Genomic DNA, 21,597 nt, shown 5'->3' with positions numbered 1-21,597 from the left:
CCCAAAATTCTCTTTTTGAATAAATTATACAAAAAATTCTACAAACCAACTGTGGTAACCATTTTAGGCCTGAAAAGAGGACAACAATTATAAATAAACTCAAACTAAAAAGCAGAAGAACTGAACAAAACTGACCTGCATTTCTGTCATCATTGAGAATCTACTTCCCGAGGCAGTGGATGGAGACAGTGGGTGAAAGGAGACAGTCTCCACATTATCTAGACCAATGGAGCCACAGTGGCCAGAGGCAGTACAGGGGTGTGAGTTGTGCAAACCTGCACCTTCAAATGCAGTAAACTGAAATAGTGCTAAAGAGCTCAAAACTGCCATCCTTGCTGGGCATACTCCTGGGTGCTTTTCAGGCCTTTTTCTAAGCCATATGTGCCTGAAACAGTCCAGTCCAGTTCTCTGCTTTCAGGCTCCACCTCACCAATGTCTTCCACTTCCTGTGCTACTTTATTCTCACTTAAATCCAGTGGAATGTCCCCAGGCTCCTGTACTAGAGCAGTGTTTGGGGTCGCTTTTCTTCCTCCACTGTTCATATCACGGAACAACAACAAAAATATTTGTGTTTTTAGAAAATCTGTGCTCTGCTCGGTCTGATCCAACACCTTCCACCACATTCCTCTTTCCCCTCTACTTGCCTGATCATTAACAACTGTGCAGGCTTATCAGGACCGGGGACACATTACATATGGAAGTTAACATGCAGGATTCAAGTAGAGATTCAAGTTGCACACGATGCTCTTTATGTGGCAAAGGCACTTACTAGTCCTTAGCCCTGTGTTTTCTGTGATGTAGCTCTATTTTCTTTTATGTTGCACCAGGGTTCAGGAGAAACGTTGATTCGTTTCACTGTGTTCTACATCTGCTATATATGGTTGAAATGACAATAAAAGCTTCTTGACTTGACTTGAAGTAGGACGAAATTAGCCTGGCCTGATTTCAAGCAAGCTTTATGCAAAGCCAAAAACATTTAAGACTAAGACTTTTAAATGGAGTACTTATAATTGGAAGAGGTCGGAGGGAGCCCAACTAGGACCTCATGGAGGGACCTTTGACATCTGGGGAAACATTTGCAATATTGAGTTACACTTGTTTTCAGGCCAGGCCAGTAGAAATGTCTTTTATTTCTGGCAGTGGTCTTACGGCTTTCTAGGTGGCCAGCCCATTGAGTCAAGTGGGCAAGGGTGAAATTTTTCTGCACACACTGTAACACCATTATGTACTGTACAGTAGTTCTAAATAAACCTCTCACATTTCAGCCATTTTAGAATATTTTCTCAAGGGAAAATACTATAAAAATGAAACATGAATTTGTGTATCTTGTATTAGAGCAGTAAAATGTGGTGCTTTGAGTACAATTCTCTCATGCTGACACCTAGATGTTCAACATGGCACCTCATGGCAAAGAACTGGATTTAAAAATTAGAATTGTTGCTCTCCACAAAGATGGCCTAGGCTATAAGAGGATCAGAAACACCCTGAAACTGAGTTACAGATCAGTGGCCAGGGTCATACAGAGGTTTTCCAAGATGGGTTCCACTCAGAACAGGCAAGGGTCAATCAAAGAAGTTGAGTACTCATGCTGTGCATCAGTTGCAGAAGCTGCTTTAAAAAACAGATGCATGAGTGCTGCCAGCATTGCTTTAGCTGTCGGTGCTTAAACCATGTGCCGCACACTGCAACAAGTTGGTTCGCATGGCTGTCTTCCCAGAATGATGCCTCTTCTAAAGCTGGCTCACAACAAAGCACACAAATGTTTTGCTGAAGACAACCTGTTCAAGAGCATGAATTTTTGGAACCATGTCCTGTGGTCTGATGAGATTAAGATAACGTTGTTTGGTTCAGATGTTGTGGCAACGCCCTGGTGAGGAGTACCAAGAAAATTGTGTCTTGCCTACAGTCAAGTATGGTGGTGGTAGCATCATGGTCTGGGGCTGCATGAGTGCTGCTGGTACTGGGAAGCTGCGGTTCATTGAGGGAAACCTGTATTCCAACATGCACATTGACATTCTGAATCAGAACATGATGCCATCCCTTCAGAAACTGGGCCAAACAGCAGTTTTCCAACATTAAAACAACCCAGAACACACAATCAAGATGACAACTGTCTTGCTGAAGGTACAGGTTAAATTTCAATTTGATTTAAGTAATTTTTATTTGTATAGTCTTTTTAACAATGTACATTTCAAAAGTGATGGAGTGGCCAAGCATAACTCTAGACCTGAACCCTATTGAGCACCTATTAAGCATTCTCAAGTGGAAGGTGTAGAAGCGCCATGTGTCTAACATCCTGCAGCTCCGTGATGTCATTATTGAGGAGTGGAAGAGGATCCCAGCAACAACCTGTGCAGCTCTGGTGAATTTCATGCCCAGTAGTATTAATGCAGTGCTAGATAACAATGGTGCTCGCACAAAATATTGACACTTTGGACACAGTTTTGACACGTTCACTTAGGGTGTACTCACATTTGTTGCCAGTTATTTTAACAACAATGGCTGTATGATGAGTTATTTTCAGGGGACAGTAAATCTGTACTGCTACATAAGCTGCACATTGACAAATTTTCATTTCTACAGTATTGTCTCTTGAGAAGATATACTAAAGTGGTTGCTGAAGTGTAAGGGGTGTACTCACTTTTGTGAGATACAGTACATTATATTATATATTAGAGTATAAGCAATGTTTATCAGCAACTTAAATCCTGAAAACTAAAGTCACACAAAGAATCAAATATATTAGAAGCATTATAAAAAAAAATTGTCAGCCTTTGTTCCTGTGGGTCTTCCTAGCATTTGCAAAATCAGAGGTTCAAACCTCACCCCTTAGAAAGGTAGGGCAATAAGCAACTGCTCCACTTCTTTCCCATTTCTCACTTTAGCTTACGTTATTATATGCTATTTTAAGTGGGTTCCGGCCACAAGAAGTCCTAAAACATTAGCAGGTCATAACTAATTAAGAGTAGGGAGCAGCTTCTCATGACCATTAACACAACGTTTCTTGTCACTAGAGTGGATGGCAGATGGATTATATTTCCAATGTGCCAGGGATTGGTCTCTAAAAGGTCTCAACAAGGGCTTTCAGTTCTCAGCTATTCGCCCCAAGTGTTGCCATCTGTGGGAACCTTCTGATTCTAAGTTTGGAATGCATTTTTAGGACACCGGTTTTGTATGAGCCCTCCTGATCACACATACTGTATAACATTAATACTTTCTTAGAAATCTTACAAAAAGCTGCAAATTCAGGTCTTCATCCCGGAGACTTATCTGGACCAGAAAATTTTCTCTGACGTAGGCGGCTAAGGTGTAATTTGCCGGAATCTCTGTTGGCCTACGGGCACCATGGCTGAACATTCTTACGTGCAATCATGAACACATCAGCATGTGTTGACAGGAACAGTCTTGTGGTCATGGTCCTGGATTTAAACCTACAGCTCATTAAAAGCATTCTTATATATTGCTTGAGAATTATAATTTAAGGGATTTCCTTTTTTGATTAATTCTTTGGTTGGATCCATTTCAAACTGAAAGTTCTTCTTACTTCATGGATATTCTATAGGACTCATAGAAGGTTTGACATCAAGTGAGTGGAACCGCTGTGTGTAAGTTTCTCCGTTATTGTCAAGACAATCATTAACATCCATGTGAACATAAGCAGCTCTGGCCTTACCAGTTAGGAGGGAAATCAAATGGAAAGCCCAGTCTTTGTATCTGCCGTTCTCTGAAAGGTGATCAGATAATGCTCAATTTCATCAGATTCAGATAGCTTCTCAAGTTCCGGCTCTTTTAGTTCCGGACACAAATGTATAATACACTGAACTAGTTTGTGTGCACACAACCAGTTGTGATGTATGAAAGTGTAATAAACTACTTCATTGAAAAAAGAAACCGTGCCTGGGTCTTGATCCATAACATTTACTGAAATAATTAATCATGAACTAAATTAAAAAATTCTAACCACACACACACACACACACACACACACACACACACACACACACACACACACACATATACACATTTTATATATAGTACAGACCAAAAGTTTGGACACACCTTCTCATTCAAAGAGTTTTCTTTATTTTCATGACTATGAAAATTGTAGATTCACACTGAAGGCATCAAAACTATGAATTAACACATGTGGAATTATATACATAACAAAAAAGTGTGAAACAACTGAAAATATGTCATATTGTAGGTTCTTCAAAGTAGCCACCTTTTGCTTTGATTACTGCTTTGCACACTCATGACATTCTCTTGATGCCTACTTTGAAGAACCTAGAATGACATTTTTAGTTGTTTCACACTTTTTTGTCATGTATATAATTCCATATATAATTCCACATGTGTTAATTCATAGTTTTGATGCCTTCAGTGTGACTCTACAAATTTCATAGTCATGAAAATAAAGAAAACTGAGAAATGAGAAGGTGTGTCCAAACTTTTGGTCTGTACTGTATATGAAAGAGAGAGAGAGAGAGAGAGAGAGAGAGAGAGAGAGAGAGAGAGAGAGAGAGAGAGAAACAATATCCATTCTGGTCTGTACTGTACATATATATATAAAATAAATGATTGAGTGGGGCTCTGTGAGCATTATTATTATTTCTTTTACGTCATGCTGACAGCCGGGTGCATATTTGTAAAGGGGTGTAGTGTGTGTGCAAAATATGCAGAGGTAATCTGTTGTCAATGTTGATATTTTCTCACACACTCAATGTAAATATCAACAATAATTATAGGATACCTCTGCATATTTTTCACACACACACACACACACACACACACACACACACACACACACACACACACACACACAAAACATCGATTGAGAATGGGAAAACCAATATGGACCCAATCTACCTCTGCAGGACTTTGTATGTGCCTTTTCTACATGCACACACTTCTGTTTCTTACATTTAAACTATTCTTATATTGTACAATTGTAAAAAACGATTATTTAAGTGACTGTAGACTTTGTCAACTCAAGCCAGTCTGGCACATTTTCCTTTGACCTCTCTCAACAATTATAGATTTTAGTATATCAGAAACTGCTGGTCTCTCCAGACAAATATTAGAGAAACAATTGTTCGGAGAGATCAGCAGTTTCTGATATACTAAAATCTATTTTTTTCTTTAAACTATATACATTTGGGTTTAAAAGACATAAAGGGGCAGATACATCAATCCACATAGATAATCCTAGACAATCTTAAGGCAGTAGCAGTAGCAGTGAATTTTGTATTGGATGCCATCTTTACCACAAATTACTGCCATGATCAGCTGTAAATGTTATTATGATAAAAAGGCATCTACGAGCTACAACAGCTCACAAAGCAGTAGACCGTATGATTGCATAGAGCAGGAAAATGCTAAAACAAAACCTAACATCTGCCCACTACAGAGTTCCCATCTGTCTACTTAATAAGCGTAAAAAAAAAGGGTTTTGCACATAATGAATTACATTTTATTTCCTGAGCGCTTTTAACAATAGACATTGTCACAGAGGAACTTTAGAGAAATGCGAACATACATTTTACATTTATCCCTGGTGAGCAAGCCAAGGGAGACAAGGTGGCAAAGAATAACTCTTTAGAGACGATATTAGGAAGAAACCTTGGAAGGAACAGACTTAAAGAGGAATCTATCGGAGTAATTTTGAGCCACATCATTTTACAGACCTGCCATGGCTCATTTAATAAGAGATCCTTGACCAATGAGACCTGCTGCCTATGGCTTTGAGCTAACTGCAAAGCCTGACAGCAATGACGAAGTTGAAGAAAAGCTTTTGGATAAAGATTATGTTTAAATGGTTATAATGTACAACCATCTGGAGTTTTTACCAGTACAGGTTCAGCCATGACTGCTTTAACAGATGGAAACTCTAGCAGGAGCTGCTAGTCTAGGCATTACAATCTGTTCACCCTAACCCTAAAATGCTGATTTTTTTTTCTCTCTGCACCATGAAGTGTATAAACTGCCTGGCTTATACAATACCACCCTTACTCTGCATGGAATCTTCCAGTTAGGCCACTGGAAAGGTCATTCAAGTCCAAGTGTGCTACTTGCTAAAGCCAATCTTATTTATTATCAGAGGAAATATACTGACCTTTGGCAATGACAGGACTGTTACAGAATAATTTAGCATGCTATATGAAATTTCATATTTTGCCTCCATCTAACATCCTTTAAAAATGCAAACTCTTGTGGAACCCCAGCAGAGCCAAACATATTTAAACTGAATTAATATTTATTATATAGTGAAGTCTCCTTGAAGCCTTTTCTTAGTGTGTTCAGCCTAGTTTTGAAACATGCGACTAGTTCTGACTTATTTTGCCTTAAGCATTTTCTTATCTTCTCTTAGCATTTGGAGCAAACCTACGTAAATCCTAAAAAAAAAAAAAAAAAAAAAAAGCCCAAAGGTTCCCTCAAATCTTTTAAAGGTAATTGTCTGAAGGTGTGAAATTCTACTTGAGCTATATGAGAACAATATGTGTACCTTCTGGAATTTTTTTTACAAAAAATCATCTGTAATCATGATAATGGCAGTAAATGTCAAACATATGTGCTCTTTCATTTCTTCTGCTGACTTATTAACAGCTGTTGCAGTTGAAAAAGCTTTTATGAGTGCATTTCACTTGGTTTCAGTAAGGCAAAAAAGTGAGGGCAGTTAATGTTTGGCATTTATTGAGAGTCTTTGAGCTTTAAAAATATTACCAGTCTGGTCAATACATTAGGGATGTGTTTTGTATAGATCGGAAAATGTACTGAATTGTTTCAGCTACAACCAAATGATGGATAATGTGAACATCTATTAATTCATATAGACTAAAATATTTCTGTTTAAAATATACAAAATCTTTTTATTTTGAAAAATAACGAAAGGGCACATGAAATGCTACATTGGAGTAACTGATATCTTCCTGATTGTGATCCCACTCCATTTTCATTCAATAATTAAACATACTAAACAATTACCCCAAGATGTTTTCCACTACCACAAAGTTTGATATGCACACTATGCCCATGTTCCAACAAATAAATAAACAAACAAACTCAATTGTGCAACTCAATTGTTAAATTGAAATGCTTTGCCAAAATCAATGGAAAAGCTTTTTTTCTCTTTAGGTCACAGTTTCTTTCCTTGGGAAGCGTTTGGAATTGCATAAGACTCCTGTGAGTGCTGCTTTTCCTCGTGGTCTTCTTCTTTTCCTCATCGCTTTGTGGCACCTGAAGGAGACTCCCAGCTCCTCCATTAACTCGCTAAAACATATGCACTGAAAAAGAAGGTGAAGCCAGAAGTGAGCTCGCATTCTGAAAGAGAAACACTGCTCCATTGTCTTACTTTAAATTCAGTTATACATTTTCAGGAATAAGTGAAAATAGCATGAGGCCTCTTACTATAAATGAAAAGGTTTGGCAGTTGCAATGAAACTTCAAGTCTTACTAAAAATGTATTATTTGCTAAATAGTATATAAAAAAATGATTAAAATTATAAAAAAAATTATAAAATAAAATTCTCAGCTCACTAGATAAAAGACAAATAAATGTATGATGATACATGACAACAGGATTACACACATTTGTATTTCTATACTGTGAAAAGGCTACATAGCACACATAACCGGCACAGCAATTTTCTTTGCTGGATGCAAAACTTGATCTTTTTTTTGCTCAGTGACTACAGAGGCACTTGTTTCCTACAGCCTTGTTTTTTTGACTATGGCAGAATATCTCACCTGGTCCTATTCATCAAGAATTCAGCAAATTTATATAATACATATAATTCCAGCCCACAAAAGCCACGAGCAGAGACCCACTGCTCTGCATGTAATAGACCTTTAGGCCTATCTTGGATTATCTATGATGAATAAGGCTATTTGAGTTTAAAATAGCCAGTACATCCTATGCATGAGCACTTGCATATTTTGGTATTTTCTCAGCACCAATACAATAATCAAACAAATCAGCAAATTAGCAGCCCTTTTGTAACAAGCAATGAAATGTCTGTCACAAAAGTAAAAAATCTAAAGTAAAAAAATGTCAAATGTAAAGAATTAACCATCATAGAATAGAGGTGAACAGATACACCATTTTGTTGTCTATTATTTCTCTGTGATGGGGATATATTTAGCGAGTGTATGTAGAATAAATCAACAAGTAACAAGTGGAAAAAGGTCTGGTCACAGGAAATGGGTGATTAACAAGGTTGCACGCACCCCTTCCATAGCTACCAAGCTGAGAGTGGGAGTGATTAATTTAAGGAGCATACATCATCCTCAAGGAGGTGCCCACTCTCTAAATCTGTGGATTTGGATGTGCCAGTGAGCGTGGGGGAATCATGTCTCTGCAGCTGCCGTGACTGAACCCCATAATAGAAACAAAAAGCCTTGCAGATGAAAGACACAAAACATAAACAAATAAGTGGAATCGTGCAAATGGAAACATACAAAAGCAATGTAATGAAATAAAGAAATATATTTTTAAAGAAACAAGCAAGCTATTAATAAGAGAGATAAAATATTAACATATACAAAGCATGTAATTTATTAGCATGTACTGAAACTCTGATGCTGAACAATGAATTCCAAATCTGTGAGGTCATTTAAGCTGTGAGCTTTAAACACACTCATATTCTATCCTATCCTACCTCCTCAACGTCACTGTTCTGGCGAGATTTATAGATGAACTCTCCGATTGCCACAAAAACAGAGAGAACAAGGCCAGCAGCAAGCACAATGAAGATACCACCAATGTTCTCAACTCCCAAGGAATTGGCCTCTTTGTTGTTCTCCTCAGGGCAGCCATTCCCCCTCCACCATTTCTCCTTCATCATGTGAAGCTTGCCCTCCTCCTGCAGCTGCAGGATGGCGATAGTCACCTTGTCCCGGTAAGGCGAGCCTGGGGAAAAACACAACTATTATGTTGCAGCTAGTGCTACTGAATAATGTGCACATTCAACTGCACAGTGCATAGGATCACAAACAATGGAGCTGCTTACGGCCATTGATGACTTGCATTTTGTAGTAAAAAATGGCTCACTGTGTGAACTGATTTATTCAAAATGTTTCTCTCAGCTCCAAAATGATAAAGTAAAATCAAAATCAAATTCAATTTTAAATTCATATATGAGATATAACCTATATCTCATACATGAAAAAAACAAACTACAATATACATTTTGACTGTGTTATACTGTATTGCACTCATTCACAAATCTTACCAGATAAGTTTGCAAAATAACTGCGTGTATGAATGAATAGTCCAGTAGATTTTGAATATATCATGTGTTAAATATTAATGATATGCCATTTGCTTAGTGCACTCATAATCTACAACATAAAAAAAAATGTTTTATGATATTTGAGAACCACTGAAGATTCCTATCAAGAATCTTAGAATCCATCAGCTGCCTTACCTATAGGTGTTCCTACTCCATAGCCTTTGGAGTCTATGAGTCCACCGACCTGAGTGAGGTTACAGTTTCTCTGGCTAATGTATTCTATGCTGGTGGACTCCATGAGAAGGGCATAGTCTGTGGTGAGGACACGTGTAATGCCTTCTTTATTGTTCTTCACCAGAGCGGTGTTCTTCCTGCTGCTCATGAACGCCCACATCTTCTCATATGTAGAGATCTTTGACTTCTGAAGGCAAACAAAAGCAAAGCAAAGTTGCTCCCGACTAAAACTTTCTACGAATGGAAGAGCAATCCTTTCTTTGCATTTCACTTCTCAGATCTTGTTATGTAGGTCTCAATGTCAGCTTATCAATGATAAAAAGTAAATCGGATCTGTGCAACTCATGTGCATTGACATTGTACCCAGTGCCTTTCAGGATGTAGCAAGAAAGGCACGGTGTCACAGATATGCAGTCTTTAAATAAAAAAAAAAAAAAAATGGGACAGGAGCTTTTCTGGGCTGATTCAATTTGTTTTGTTTGTCTACATGTCACTGCTTTATCAGCTACAGAAAGCAATAATCATGGACTTTAATCTTTCTTGATAAACCGATACTGGCTGTGATGGCTCTTCTGACCTCAGCAAAGGTCTCTACTGCCAGCTATGTTTCTCTTTTTTTTACTTCAAAATAGCTCTATTTGTCTTTAAAAGCAAGCAGAAATATTGCTTGAATACTGGAAATGAAAAATGTGGCCTAATATCCTTATATCCTTATAATAGCCTTAATATTACCCCCCTAATATCATTCAAGGGCATTTAAGTTCAGCACAATTCATACTAATGTTGCAATTAATTTTAAGATGCTGAGAGACGGCACATATACAGACCCTGTTGTGTAAACACATACCTTAAAGAAAGTCATGGTGGAACCATCTCGCACTGCTCCATATTCTATTTTAGTCTGCTTAGCCAGATCATCCGCTGAATCAATCGGAGCGTCCATCCGCTCCACAGTGAGAAAAGCGGCCAGGTTTGCAGTGTATGATGATATGATGATAAGTGTAAAGAACCACCAAATCCCTCCAACAATTCTGGTGGATAAAGCCTTGGGCATCTGGTCTGACCCTGTCACAAAACATTAAAGCTTTGGTCAGTGCAATTTACACATACTGTAAACATACAAGTTTACAAAAAACTCATTTAGACCAACTTAATAAAAAATACTATGCAAACTAACAACAATTTATCCTGATCTATTGTATAGCTGTAATTTGTTATAATTACTTTTATTCTACAACAATTTAAGCTTTTTAATTTTTATTTAAGCTTTTTTATTTAAGTTATTTGCTGTTGTATTCTTATTATGATTATTTCTATAAAATGTTATGTTTCTAACTGTAAGTTATATAATATATTTTCACTCAATATGAAAGTGTAACTGTTGAAAATCTGTTGTTTGTGCACCAAAGGTGCTTATAGCCTTTTGCTGTAATAATAGCCTCCACTCTCCTCTTCCAGTTGACTCTGAACCATGGTTTTAAGGATTTTTCATTCATCCACATGTGCAGTTCCACTCCAGTAAAACATACTGACAAAACAAAGCATGTTTTTAGAATTTTCTTTGCAAATCTTAAAATGCTAAATTAGAAACTGAAAATAAGATCATGAAGATAAGCATTTAAAACGTTCACTATGGCACTCCAAATTGAGCAAATTTGCCATTTAGCTTTTATTATCTTTAGAAGTATCTAGGACATGTTGGGACTCTACCTGTGGCAACTTATTTAGAAAGGCAACACAACTTTTTCTCTGTATAACATTCAAGTGTGCATGTCAGACCACATATCAAGCAATGGAATCCAAGGAACTCTCTATAGACTTCTGTCATTCAGCTGCATCAAGACACACATCTGGGAATTGGTATGAAACCATTTCTAAAGCTTTTCTTTTTTAAAAACCTAAGAAGACTGTAATTACTTACTGAAGAAACTGATTAACTGTGCTGCACTAGCTGTACACACATTCATAGTGCTAGCACTTATATTTATAGCAAAGGAACAAAACAAGGTGGTTAGTTGGAGTACAGTTAAGTTGATTACAACATGGTCTTACTGAAGCATTTTTACCACTAAGTACTTCATTATCTCGTTCATAAAATCAATCATTAATATACAGGTTAAAAAATAAAACCGTCATAACTATCACATTAGGTAAACTCGTTCGTAAATCAATACAAATTTAGACCTTTTATCACTAAACACTTTGTTAATTAGATCTTGTGTGCAGTTCTACCTCAAAAAGGCAGAGGCCACCAAAGAATCTTTATTTACATGAAGTGTGTTATTCGTTGCTCTTGAGATAACTTTATAATTGTCTGTGGGATGGTGGAGCAGAAGAGTAGCATGTCCACTCTGCAGTGCCAATTGCTTTGTTTAAAAACTCAGCTTGGTTCTGTGTGGGGTTACACATCATTTTAAATATTAACCATATTAGCTGTACAAAAACAAAGTTGGAAAGCTGCATTTAATGTTCATGCAAAATAAATTCACATACTGTAGAACCAAGTTAAGCAAATAAGTGTAAAAGAAAAACTGAGGTTGAAGTAACATTGTTTAGAACCAATGTATGCATTAAAATCAAGTACATTCTTTTTGTAGGTCTATTCTCTTTGGTTGTTGCTTTGTACAGTGAAAAATATCCAGTAAGTATATTTCTCATTCATAAGGGAATTGGTTTCAATATATTCAGCAATGTATATTTGAAGCAATTGTCATGATTATGCTGAAATCGTCAAAAATGACTACATCACCCATCAGCCACTACATGTTACCTAATTTTTTTTGTTCTATCCGTTTAAATAAAATCTACACTTGCATTTACCTTCTCCTGAATTACATGACATCCTTAAAATAAAGCCTTAAATGCCTCACACTGACCGAAGTGCAAGATCAAACCCAGGGCAGTAGAATAGCAAAGCAGCAACACTATAGGAATATACAATGAATTATGATTAATCTCCACAATTTAAAGTTAGTAGATTAGCTATTTGTTTAATAAAATGTGCTCCATACTCGACTAATACTAATATACAAATACTCCTTACAGCAAAACCTTTCTAGAAGACTGAAAGTTGTTATAACAGCAAAAGTGGGCTATATCTGGAATTGGATTTTTAGAACGCATAAATGAATGTGACCATGCAAAACAATGATCACAGTGGGATCTAAATATGTGTCAAGTGAGCCCTGTGTCAGGTGAGGGCTGTCAAGTACCATATGGATATGACAGCTTGCTTACCAGCTATTTGCACGCTTGAGAAAGCACTCTCAGAGAGACTTTGTTAGTAGAAGGTTAATATTAAATGTTGCTTCATCAAAGTTTGTCCCGTTTTTAAGATTTTAAGCTTGCACTATGGTGTAAATTATAACAGTTAAAACTCAGGAAGTCAGAAGGCTTCCGGTATGAGTATAACAAAAATACATCAGACTCAGCTGGTGGTCTTTAACTGGGCTTAGAAATTTCGTTTGGCTTGTTAGGTTTAAATATTACCTATGATTCAAGAAGTGCTTTAAACACCTGTGCTTAGTGGCATGCTGCAGTAAGCAAACAGCAACTCGCAGATGCAATTACACTCTGCTGGTTTATAGACAGAACAACATTTACCATTAGCAATGACTGTTACATATCCAGCAGGTTATGGACACACATATACTACAGTATGTGATTATGGATCTGTTAGACCTTATAGTATCTGGCCAAACACTATATGATACCACACCTAGCTATCTATAATATATGGTTGAATGATTGCTATTATTTCCTATTCTAATTAAAGCCACACTTCAAGCAAAATCATGCAAACTTTAATGTACATCTGATACATCGTCCATTTCATGTGCATCACTGCAGAACCAGCGAACTTTTGACAGGCAAGAAGAGCTTTTTTTTTTTTTTTTTTTTTACAAAACAAGAAGGATAAGAAACAATTGTCAAAGTTAAATCAGGCATTACATTTCTATAGAACTGCTATATAGCTATTTTATAAATTAAAATATTTAAATAAAAAATAAGAATACCAAATTATAATTTGAACAAAAAGCTGTTAATTCGATTTTTTTTGTTGTTGACAAAAAAACTGAGAGTAACTGAGAATTAAGAAAAAGTGTGATCTCTATGACTCAACATAATGATCATGGCATGGATTTTGGAACAGATGGGCTGGTATTTTAGAAACTGCTTGCATTTTCACACACAACAGTCCATAAAGTTTTTACAGAATGGTGTGAAAAAAAACAAAAAAACAAAAAAAACACATTGTGTGAGTGGAAAACCTCGTTAATAAGAGAGTGGAGAAGAAAATGGCGATTGAATCAGGCTTCCAGAAAGAATATAGGAACTTACTTAAACACTCTCTATGCACTTCTCCAACTCTGCTGAGCATAAAAGCCTCAAATCTTGTGGTGGACAAACTACAGCAACTCAAAACGATATCTGGTTATCATGGGCACAGTATCACCTAAACTGGACAGTTCAATATTAGAAAAAAGATCACCTAGTCCTTTTCCAGTCCTCAACTGCCCACAATAGCTTCAAATTCTTGTCCTTGGCTGATGAAATGGAAGCCGATATGATCATCTTCTGTGGTAGCTCATTCACCTCAAGGTCTTATGTATTGTGCATTCTGAGTTACTTTTCTGCTTACTAAGGTTATAAAGAGGTCTGGTCAATCTCCTCTGATCTCATCTCTGATGCTCATCAACAAGCTGTTTCAGCCTGCAGACCCTCCACCCACTGGATGTTTCTGTGTTTTTTTGAACCATTCTGTATAAACCCTAGAGACTATTGTGTAGGAAAAACATGGGAGATAATACTGAAATACTTCAACTATTCAAGACACAGAGTTCACACTGTGTCACATATTTTCCTTATATTGGAGTATATCTTGAACTGTATAATTGCATTATTGTTTAAATTGTGCTTTTGCTGCATGTGTAGCTGATTGGATAACTGCATTTTATAACAGAAACTATTTCATATAAAACAGATTTTTTATGTCCTACCTTGTCTCATCAGTGCTGCAACTCCAAACCACAAGCTATTTAACAATGTGAAGTTGTTTTCCATCACTTCTGATGAAGGATTGCAAGGATGAGGGTTATACCATTCATATGGTGTGAACCTTTATGGAGTTTGAACAAGAGAATTATGCACAAGAAATACAAAAACATGCTAATAAAACTAAGCAATTAAGAAGAACCACAGATTTCATAATTATGGGACCCCGGGACATCATTATCATTTTCTGAACTGTCTAGTGCAAACACAAGGTCAAGATAATTTCAAGGTTAAAATGAGTTTAGTAGACAGATTAATTCACATGTATTATCATGAAACTGAACATTGAATAAAAGACTGTTACAAATGTGTGTTTTCAATTTACATATCCTGTAATAATACTTTATTTAATACATGCACAATAGATAACTATCAACATTCTTAACATCTTTCAATGTGAAAAACACAGTAGATTTTCCTTCAGTAAATTATTTGCTGAGATGCATCAAGGAATCAGTTTCTCTTATTAAGCCAGCTTTTTGACTTTAAGTATTTGGTGCACTTGGGCCCCATTAGAAAACAAATCTCTTAAAATACCTAGCAATAATGAAGAGCACGCAGCTGACTCCCAAACACGCCAACAACACATACATCCAGATGTCCGGGGTGAGGGGGTTGAGGAAAGAGAAGACTCCTGGATTGGTGCCATTGGGTTTACGATACAAGATACTAATCCCCAGGGTCATGAACGGCTTAGAGAAGTCTATGACTTTCTCTCGCACATAAGTGATAGTCAAAGGTGCCACAGCTAGATCAGCTATCTGATGAGAAAAAAGTATAGGTGGGTGATAGTTTACAGCAAAACAAAACCATGAACTGACTGGTAATCTGCACTGTGATAGGTGACAGTCTGGAAGCATTTCTAAAACTAAATCCTGGAAGACTAATATTATTGTGAATAACAAAACTTTTATATATTTTTTTCCGAATATAAATAAATAAGTGAATGGATTGTTTATTTCAAGTTATTTACAAAATGACCCACACTAGGTTAATTATTTAATAATTCAGACCAAGAAGATGTAGTTAATTAAATATTGCACACTAGTGTTAGATTTACATTTGCAGATACCCTTCTCCAGAATGACTTACAAAGGACTTTGAGGTCTAAAATAAGATTCCATTACTGTTGTAGTACTCAAGACTATTTTTTTTAGAGGTCTCACTCTTGTCTGGGTCTCAGACCAAGATAACCATGGATTTTATTTAAAGACCAGTAAATACAACAACTGTCTTGATATTACTAAATTCATATTCCCATATTCTAAATTCTAATTTATTTGTTAACATTATTAATTTTATTAGAAGTAAAACTTCCTGCTTTAAATGCAATCAATAACATATGCCTAATTTCTTTTTGTTTATTTTTTGTGCTGGTTCAGAAATAAATGGGGAATTGTATCAAAGTGTCACCAAAATAAATACAAATGGTCACATAATGCAACATGATTGTAACTGTGTTTGATCTTGTTTTTTATAATGTCCGTTAGAATCCAGCAAGAGAGCTGTTTTCCAGAATATGAGCATAATTGCAAACATAAAATTGGTTCTATCTAAAGTTCAAATGTTTGCCCTATTTCAGTGTGGAAAATAATTAAAAACAAATTTATAGCAGAATTGTTGTGTGTATCTTTAAAACAGCTTTAAAACAGTGAAAATATCTCTGTAGTTCACATTCTCAATGACTGCTGATAAGCATCAATATTCCACATAAAGTATAATTATTACTATATTAAAGATCGTATTATTATTCTATTATAATATAATATTATTATAATATTATTCTATTATAATATAGAATATATAGAAGTTTGTGCATACCTGCAGACAGGTATGCACAAACTTGTCTGCATTTAAATGTAATTTTTTTGCTTCCACCAAATTTTTTATGTTTTAGGTGTATGATAAAACACTGAAAATTAGTGTTGAACAAATCTATCTATCTATCTATCTATCTATCTATCTATCTATCTATCTATCTATCTATCTATCTATCTATCTATCTATCTATCTATCTATCATTTTTATTATAATAATAATAATTTCTGTATGAATAAATCCTATCTAAGCACAAATTTTGTACCAGTTATATACAGTATATAAGAAGTAAGAGTAATAAGACTCACATGGTCAATGAGCTCCCTGACCATTCCATTCCATTCCCCCTTGTCATTCTGGGCACCGTACTTGCCATCCGACACCAGCCTGACTTCATAGCTGAATCCCAGAATGTTGGAGAGCTCCTTCAGTAGATCTAAACAGTAGCCTTCAAAGCGATCATTCCCATAAAGCACCTTATCAGACTTTCTATACATTACATACGGGTTTTCCTGCAAACACCCAACAAATCGACCTTATTAAAAGACATTAAAAGCAATACAAAAGATTAAAAGTAACAGTAGTTAATTACATATTTATACCAGACAGAACATTTTTTTTTAATCTTACCAGAATTGTGGTAACAATCAGCGTTCTGTTGGCCAACGAATCTGTGATGTTATTAGAGCTGTCCCTCTTTTCAGTCAGGTTCAAACCAGTAGATGATTTCCACACTCCAATCTATGAGTAACGCAAATTAAATACATCTTAAGAAACATAGGCAGCTAATATTTTTAAATTATATATTATAGGGTGGAATAAAGGATAAAAAATAAGGGGAGGTTGAGTATTTAATACAATACCAGAAGAATTCTTTATATTTCAAGTCTTAATATATTTTCAATTATGATTATTTGTTTGTATGAAAGATATCTGCCTTGATAGTTCAGATTCACATTTGTATTTGCCATCTATTTGTTATTTTCAGAAACACACCTTTACACCAGGTATGCACAAACTGTTTTCAGGTACATTGTCCCCTTTTTATAAAAACCATAAATGACTAGATATGCTGTATGTATTTAAAGTTTCTGTTTATGGTTCAGTAAAGGGTCTATTACCGACATATGGAAAAAAAAAATAGGATATACATCATGTTGATATGTTCGCTAATATAAAATGGCTCTTATCTAAAATTTGAAAATGCAATCTGTTTACTTCTGTAAAGCTACTTTAGGACAATGTACATCTTTAAAAGTGAATTAAATAAAATTAATCTGAAAAGCATTTGAATTAATAAACCAAATTATTTGCTTCAGTCTTCAATGATGCAGGCTAGATTTATATATTTGTGTTTTATGACTCAGGCTTGTGAGGGGAGAGAGAGTATCTAGTTCACTCATCTCTTATTTTCTTTTTAGAACATAAACTGGAAGAAAATACTTTATAAACCACTATGCAGCTCTTTAAATGATTTCTGTTTACGCTGTGTTTTGCAATTGTATAAAATTCCAAAAATGATATGCAATGATTTGGAAATCTCATAAACCCATATCCTGGGGGTGTTTTTGGGCCCATGCAGTGATTTTCATTACAGATCATGCCTGTTTTAATGCAGTGCTGCCTGAGGGCCCAAAGAACACGGGCATCTAATATGACGTTTTGCCTTTGTTTCTTGAACACAGAGATTTCTCCAGATTCTCTGAATCTTTCGGTAATATTATTTACTGTAGATGATGGGATATTCAAATTCTTCCCAATTGTTCCACAATTTGTAGACAAAGTTTTTTTTAATTTTTATTGGTGAACCTCAACCTATTTACTTCTAAGAGACTTTGCCTCTCTAAGATTATTTTTTTTTTATACACAATCATGTTATTGATAAGGTTCCAATTTACCTAATTAGTTTTTTTTTTAGTGACACTAATTTTTTCAGACTTTTGTTGCCCCGATCCAACTTTCTTGAGACGTGTTGCGCCCATTAAATTCAAAATGACCTTTTTCCCTCAATATGGTACATTTATTGTTTAAACATTTGCACATCATTGTTACTGTTTCATGTACAAATTGGAATTAGGGTTGTAAAATCACAACGCATCATCAGATCAGTTGTCTTGTCATGAAGAGTTAAAACAATGTTATTATTATATTTTTAAGCATCCCAGTAAGACAGTGGTAGTATTTTGGTAAATGCAACAACACTTTTATACACAATAATTTAACAATAAACACATTGAGCTATGTTTTTGTTGAATTAACCGTTAATAACAATATTATGTTAAATATTCAATTAATCGTAATTGGTAGAAATAAAAAAAGCTAAAAATGTTTATTATTTGCATTACATGAAAAATGTAATAAAACACTATCAGTACTCTAGAGCAGTATTAATGAGATTTGACATTTGTAATGAAAAAGAGGATTGTCGGATTAAAATAGGGAGTGAAAAGGAGCACTAATACTAGAGGAAGGGGGAAATGATATTCACACAGGAATGATGCAGAACTGTGAAACATATGGATTACATATTGATATATTTGGAAAAGCTAAATAATACACTTTACAGAAGAAACATTTTTGTGTATTAAACACAAGAGAGTTACTGTGAAGTGTGATAGGGAGCTGGCAGAAATTAGTATAAATGGAGTTAAATGTCTTTAAAGAGGGAGAATTTTTCTTCCCCTCATGCTCTCTAGCCTGAATCCTAGACTCGCTAACACAAGACATACACAGAAACACTCACCATGACAATAGCAAAAATCAAAAATGCATTGCTGTCATTTCTAGTGATGTGCTGGTGAATTAACAGAGCTGTAAGCAATAAGAGAATTAGAGAAAAAAGCTACATAAAATGACAAGTCTACCTCTGTTTGACAATGTCTTTATTAACAGTGCCATAAACCACTTTAAGTATTTTGTATGTCATACAGAACTGCTTCCCTTTAGGGATTTTCTATGCAAAGGCTCCAGAAATAGTGTTCAAACATGAATTAGCACTTCTCTCCGAAGATCTGCCAGTGGATTAACTGTGTCTGTGTTGGAGCCACATATTGTTTCAAAGAATTCAGTGCTGAAAATATGAGAGATTTTCATTACTCTAAGAACATAAAATGTAATTAGTGGCATTAATTATAACTTGCATATTTCAGAATCACAGCTGTGCTTTACCCATATAAAGTTCAGAGATAATCAGTGAAGGAACTTAATGAGGAAAGTTTGATATAGGAAGATGACTGTGGGAAATGGATATTTTGTTTAAGAACTGAAAAAAAAAAGACTACAACAAACCTTTGTCCACAATTTTGTACGACGCGGTGCACCATCATCTACATGCTTTCGAAAAGTAAGCATATAAACAAGGTTTCTGAAACAAGGACTTCTCAGGTGGCAATTAGAATTACTATTTATTAAAATGAATAAAAGTATTATTTTAGCAAATCTATTTTAAACAGACAAACATACTTTTAATAGTAATACCCCAGTAGTATTTAAGATACAACATACAGTCCTCTCCAATAGAACTGGCAAAAATGGCAAGAATGGCAAGACCAAATCTATTGCTTTGCTCTACACGAGACATATCATATGCTTTGTTACAGTGAACAGTTAGCTTTTAATATTTAGTCTTTAGTGTGAGCCCTGAATTTCACTTGAAAAGACTACATTTGTTGAACAAGCACTGGACATAACCAATACAAAATCTTTGTTCTGAAAAGAAATTAACCACCAGTATACTAAAAATCAGACATGGAACAGTCAGCCAAGAAAAATAGCTAAATTTGATAACAGAAACAGCCGTAAAGAAAACCCTCAAAACAACAATCAGTGATATCACCAACAACTTTCAAAGACATGGGTAAATGTATCATAATCAGCCATTTAAAGAATACTTTGAGGGCAGAAATATAGAGGACATACCACAACAGTAAGAATTAAAAGGCTGGTTTGCAAATTAATACAGAGATGAGCCACAAAAGTTCTGGAAACAAGAACCACTAGCACGGATATTGATTATGTAACTCATGGTTGAAGCAACTGAATAAATATAAAAGTCTACAGAAATATGTATTGCAATTTACAAAGGCAAATACATACAATAATGTGTGAAAAAATACAATGAACCGAATCACATGATCAACACAATAAAGGATTATCAGAAAAAGGTTTCAGACTAGTCAAGTAAATCATCAGATCTGAAACCGATTAAGCATGTATATCTCCACCTGAAAAAAAGAGTGAAAGGAAATCCCCTAAAATAAACAACAACTGGAAGAAGCTGCAATAAATGTCTGGGAAAGCACCTTGAAAGAAGAATTCAACAGTTGATGTCAGTGGGTCACAGGGCTGAAGCAGGAATTAAAGGCAAGATACAAGCCACCAAAATATTGGCCTTATATTTCAATACTTTTGGAGGGGACTGTAAATGAAATACATTTTAAAATCTCAGATTGGAATACCAAAGTACAACCCCAATTCCCAAAAAGTTGGGGATGCTATGTAAAATGTAGATAAACACAGAATGCAATGATAATTGATTTGATTACTTACCCATGTTCTATTCCAAACACAACATAAAAAAATGTATCAAATGTTTAACGTGATGAAATGTAAAATTTCTACCATCATATTTGCAATTTAAGATGTTTATACCGATAACACATCTCCAAAAAGCTAGGATGGGCTCCGAAAAAAAAGACAATATAAGTAAGTGTTATTGAAAAGAAATAGCTGGCGGAACATTTTGCATTTAATTAGATTAACTGTCAACAGGTATACAAAAGACTGTCAGAGAGGCAGTGTTTCTCAGAAATAAAGATGGGCAGAGGTTCACCAATCTGTGAAAAACTGCATCTATACATTACGAAACAATTTCAAAATAATGGTTGTTAACATAAAAATGAATATCATGTAATCTACATTACATAACATCAAAAGATGTTATGTAAAAATCTCTGGTGAAATCTCTGTGTGCAAGGGACAAAAATGAAAATTAATATTGGATGCCTGTGATCTTTGGTCTATTGGGCTGCCATGCGTTAAAAACAGGCACGATTCTGTAATTGAAATAACTGCATGGGCTCAGAAACACCTCCAGAAATCATTGTCTATGAACACAGTTTGCTACAAATGCAAGTTGAAGCTTTATCATGAAAGCCATGATATCATAAAGCCATATGTAAACATGATCCAGATACATCACCATCTCCTCCGGGCCAATGCTTATTAAAAATGGAATGAGGCAAATTGGAAAACTGTTTTGTGG

The 21,597-nt window shown here is 35.4% G+C and overlaps 1 protein-coding gene across 5 annotated transcripts in view; it reads right to left on the bottom strand.

Moving 5' to 3' along the window:
* Positions 1 to 6,839: 6,839 nt before the first annotated feature.
* grik1a (glutamate receptor, ionotropic, kainate 1a) overlaps positions 6,840 to 21,597 on the bottom strand; it is a 54,744-nt gene continuing 39,986 nt past the window's right edge. For 2 of the 5 annotated variants that reach the window (XM_046861802.1, XM_046861804.1), the window contains 8 exons: positions 16,965 to 17,075; positions 16,643 to 16,846; positions 15,054 to 15,277; positions 14,462 to 14,580; positions 10,309 to 10,526; positions 9,423 to 9,648; positions 8,655 to 8,905; positions 6,840 to 7,280 (listed from right to left, as the gene is read on the bottom strand). In XM_046861802.1, coding sequence (XP_046717758.1) covers positions 7,128 to 7,280; positions 8,655 to 8,905; positions 9,423 to 9,648; positions 10,309 to 10,526; positions 14,462 to 14,580; positions 15,054 to 15,277; positions 16,643 to 16,846; positions 16,965 to 17,075 — 1,506 coding nt within the window. In that variant the 3' untranslated portion in view covers positions 6,840 to 7,127. Of the gene's footprint in view, positions 7,281 to 8,223; positions 8,394 to 8,654; positions 8,906 to 9,422; positions 9,649 to 10,308; positions 10,527 to 14,461; positions 14,581 to 15,053; positions 15,278 to 16,642; positions 16,847 to 16,964; positions 17,076 to 19,383; positions 19,405 to 19,622; positions 19,668 to 21,597 lie in introns of those variants that run through there. The other 3 variants (XM_046861801.1, XM_046861803.1, XM_046861805.1) reach the window with 3 other exon arrangements.

Source organism: Silurus meridionalis, chromosome 11 (assembly GCF_014805685.1).
Source record: "Silurus meridionalis isolate SWU-2019-XX chromosome 11, ASM1480568v1, whole genome shotgun sequence".
NCBI lineage: Eukaryota > Metazoa > Chordata > Actinopteri > Siluriformes > Siluridae > Silurus > Silurus meridionalis.
Note: the sequence above shows the minus strand (reverse complement) of the source record. Positions and strands in the feature narration are given on the sequence as shown.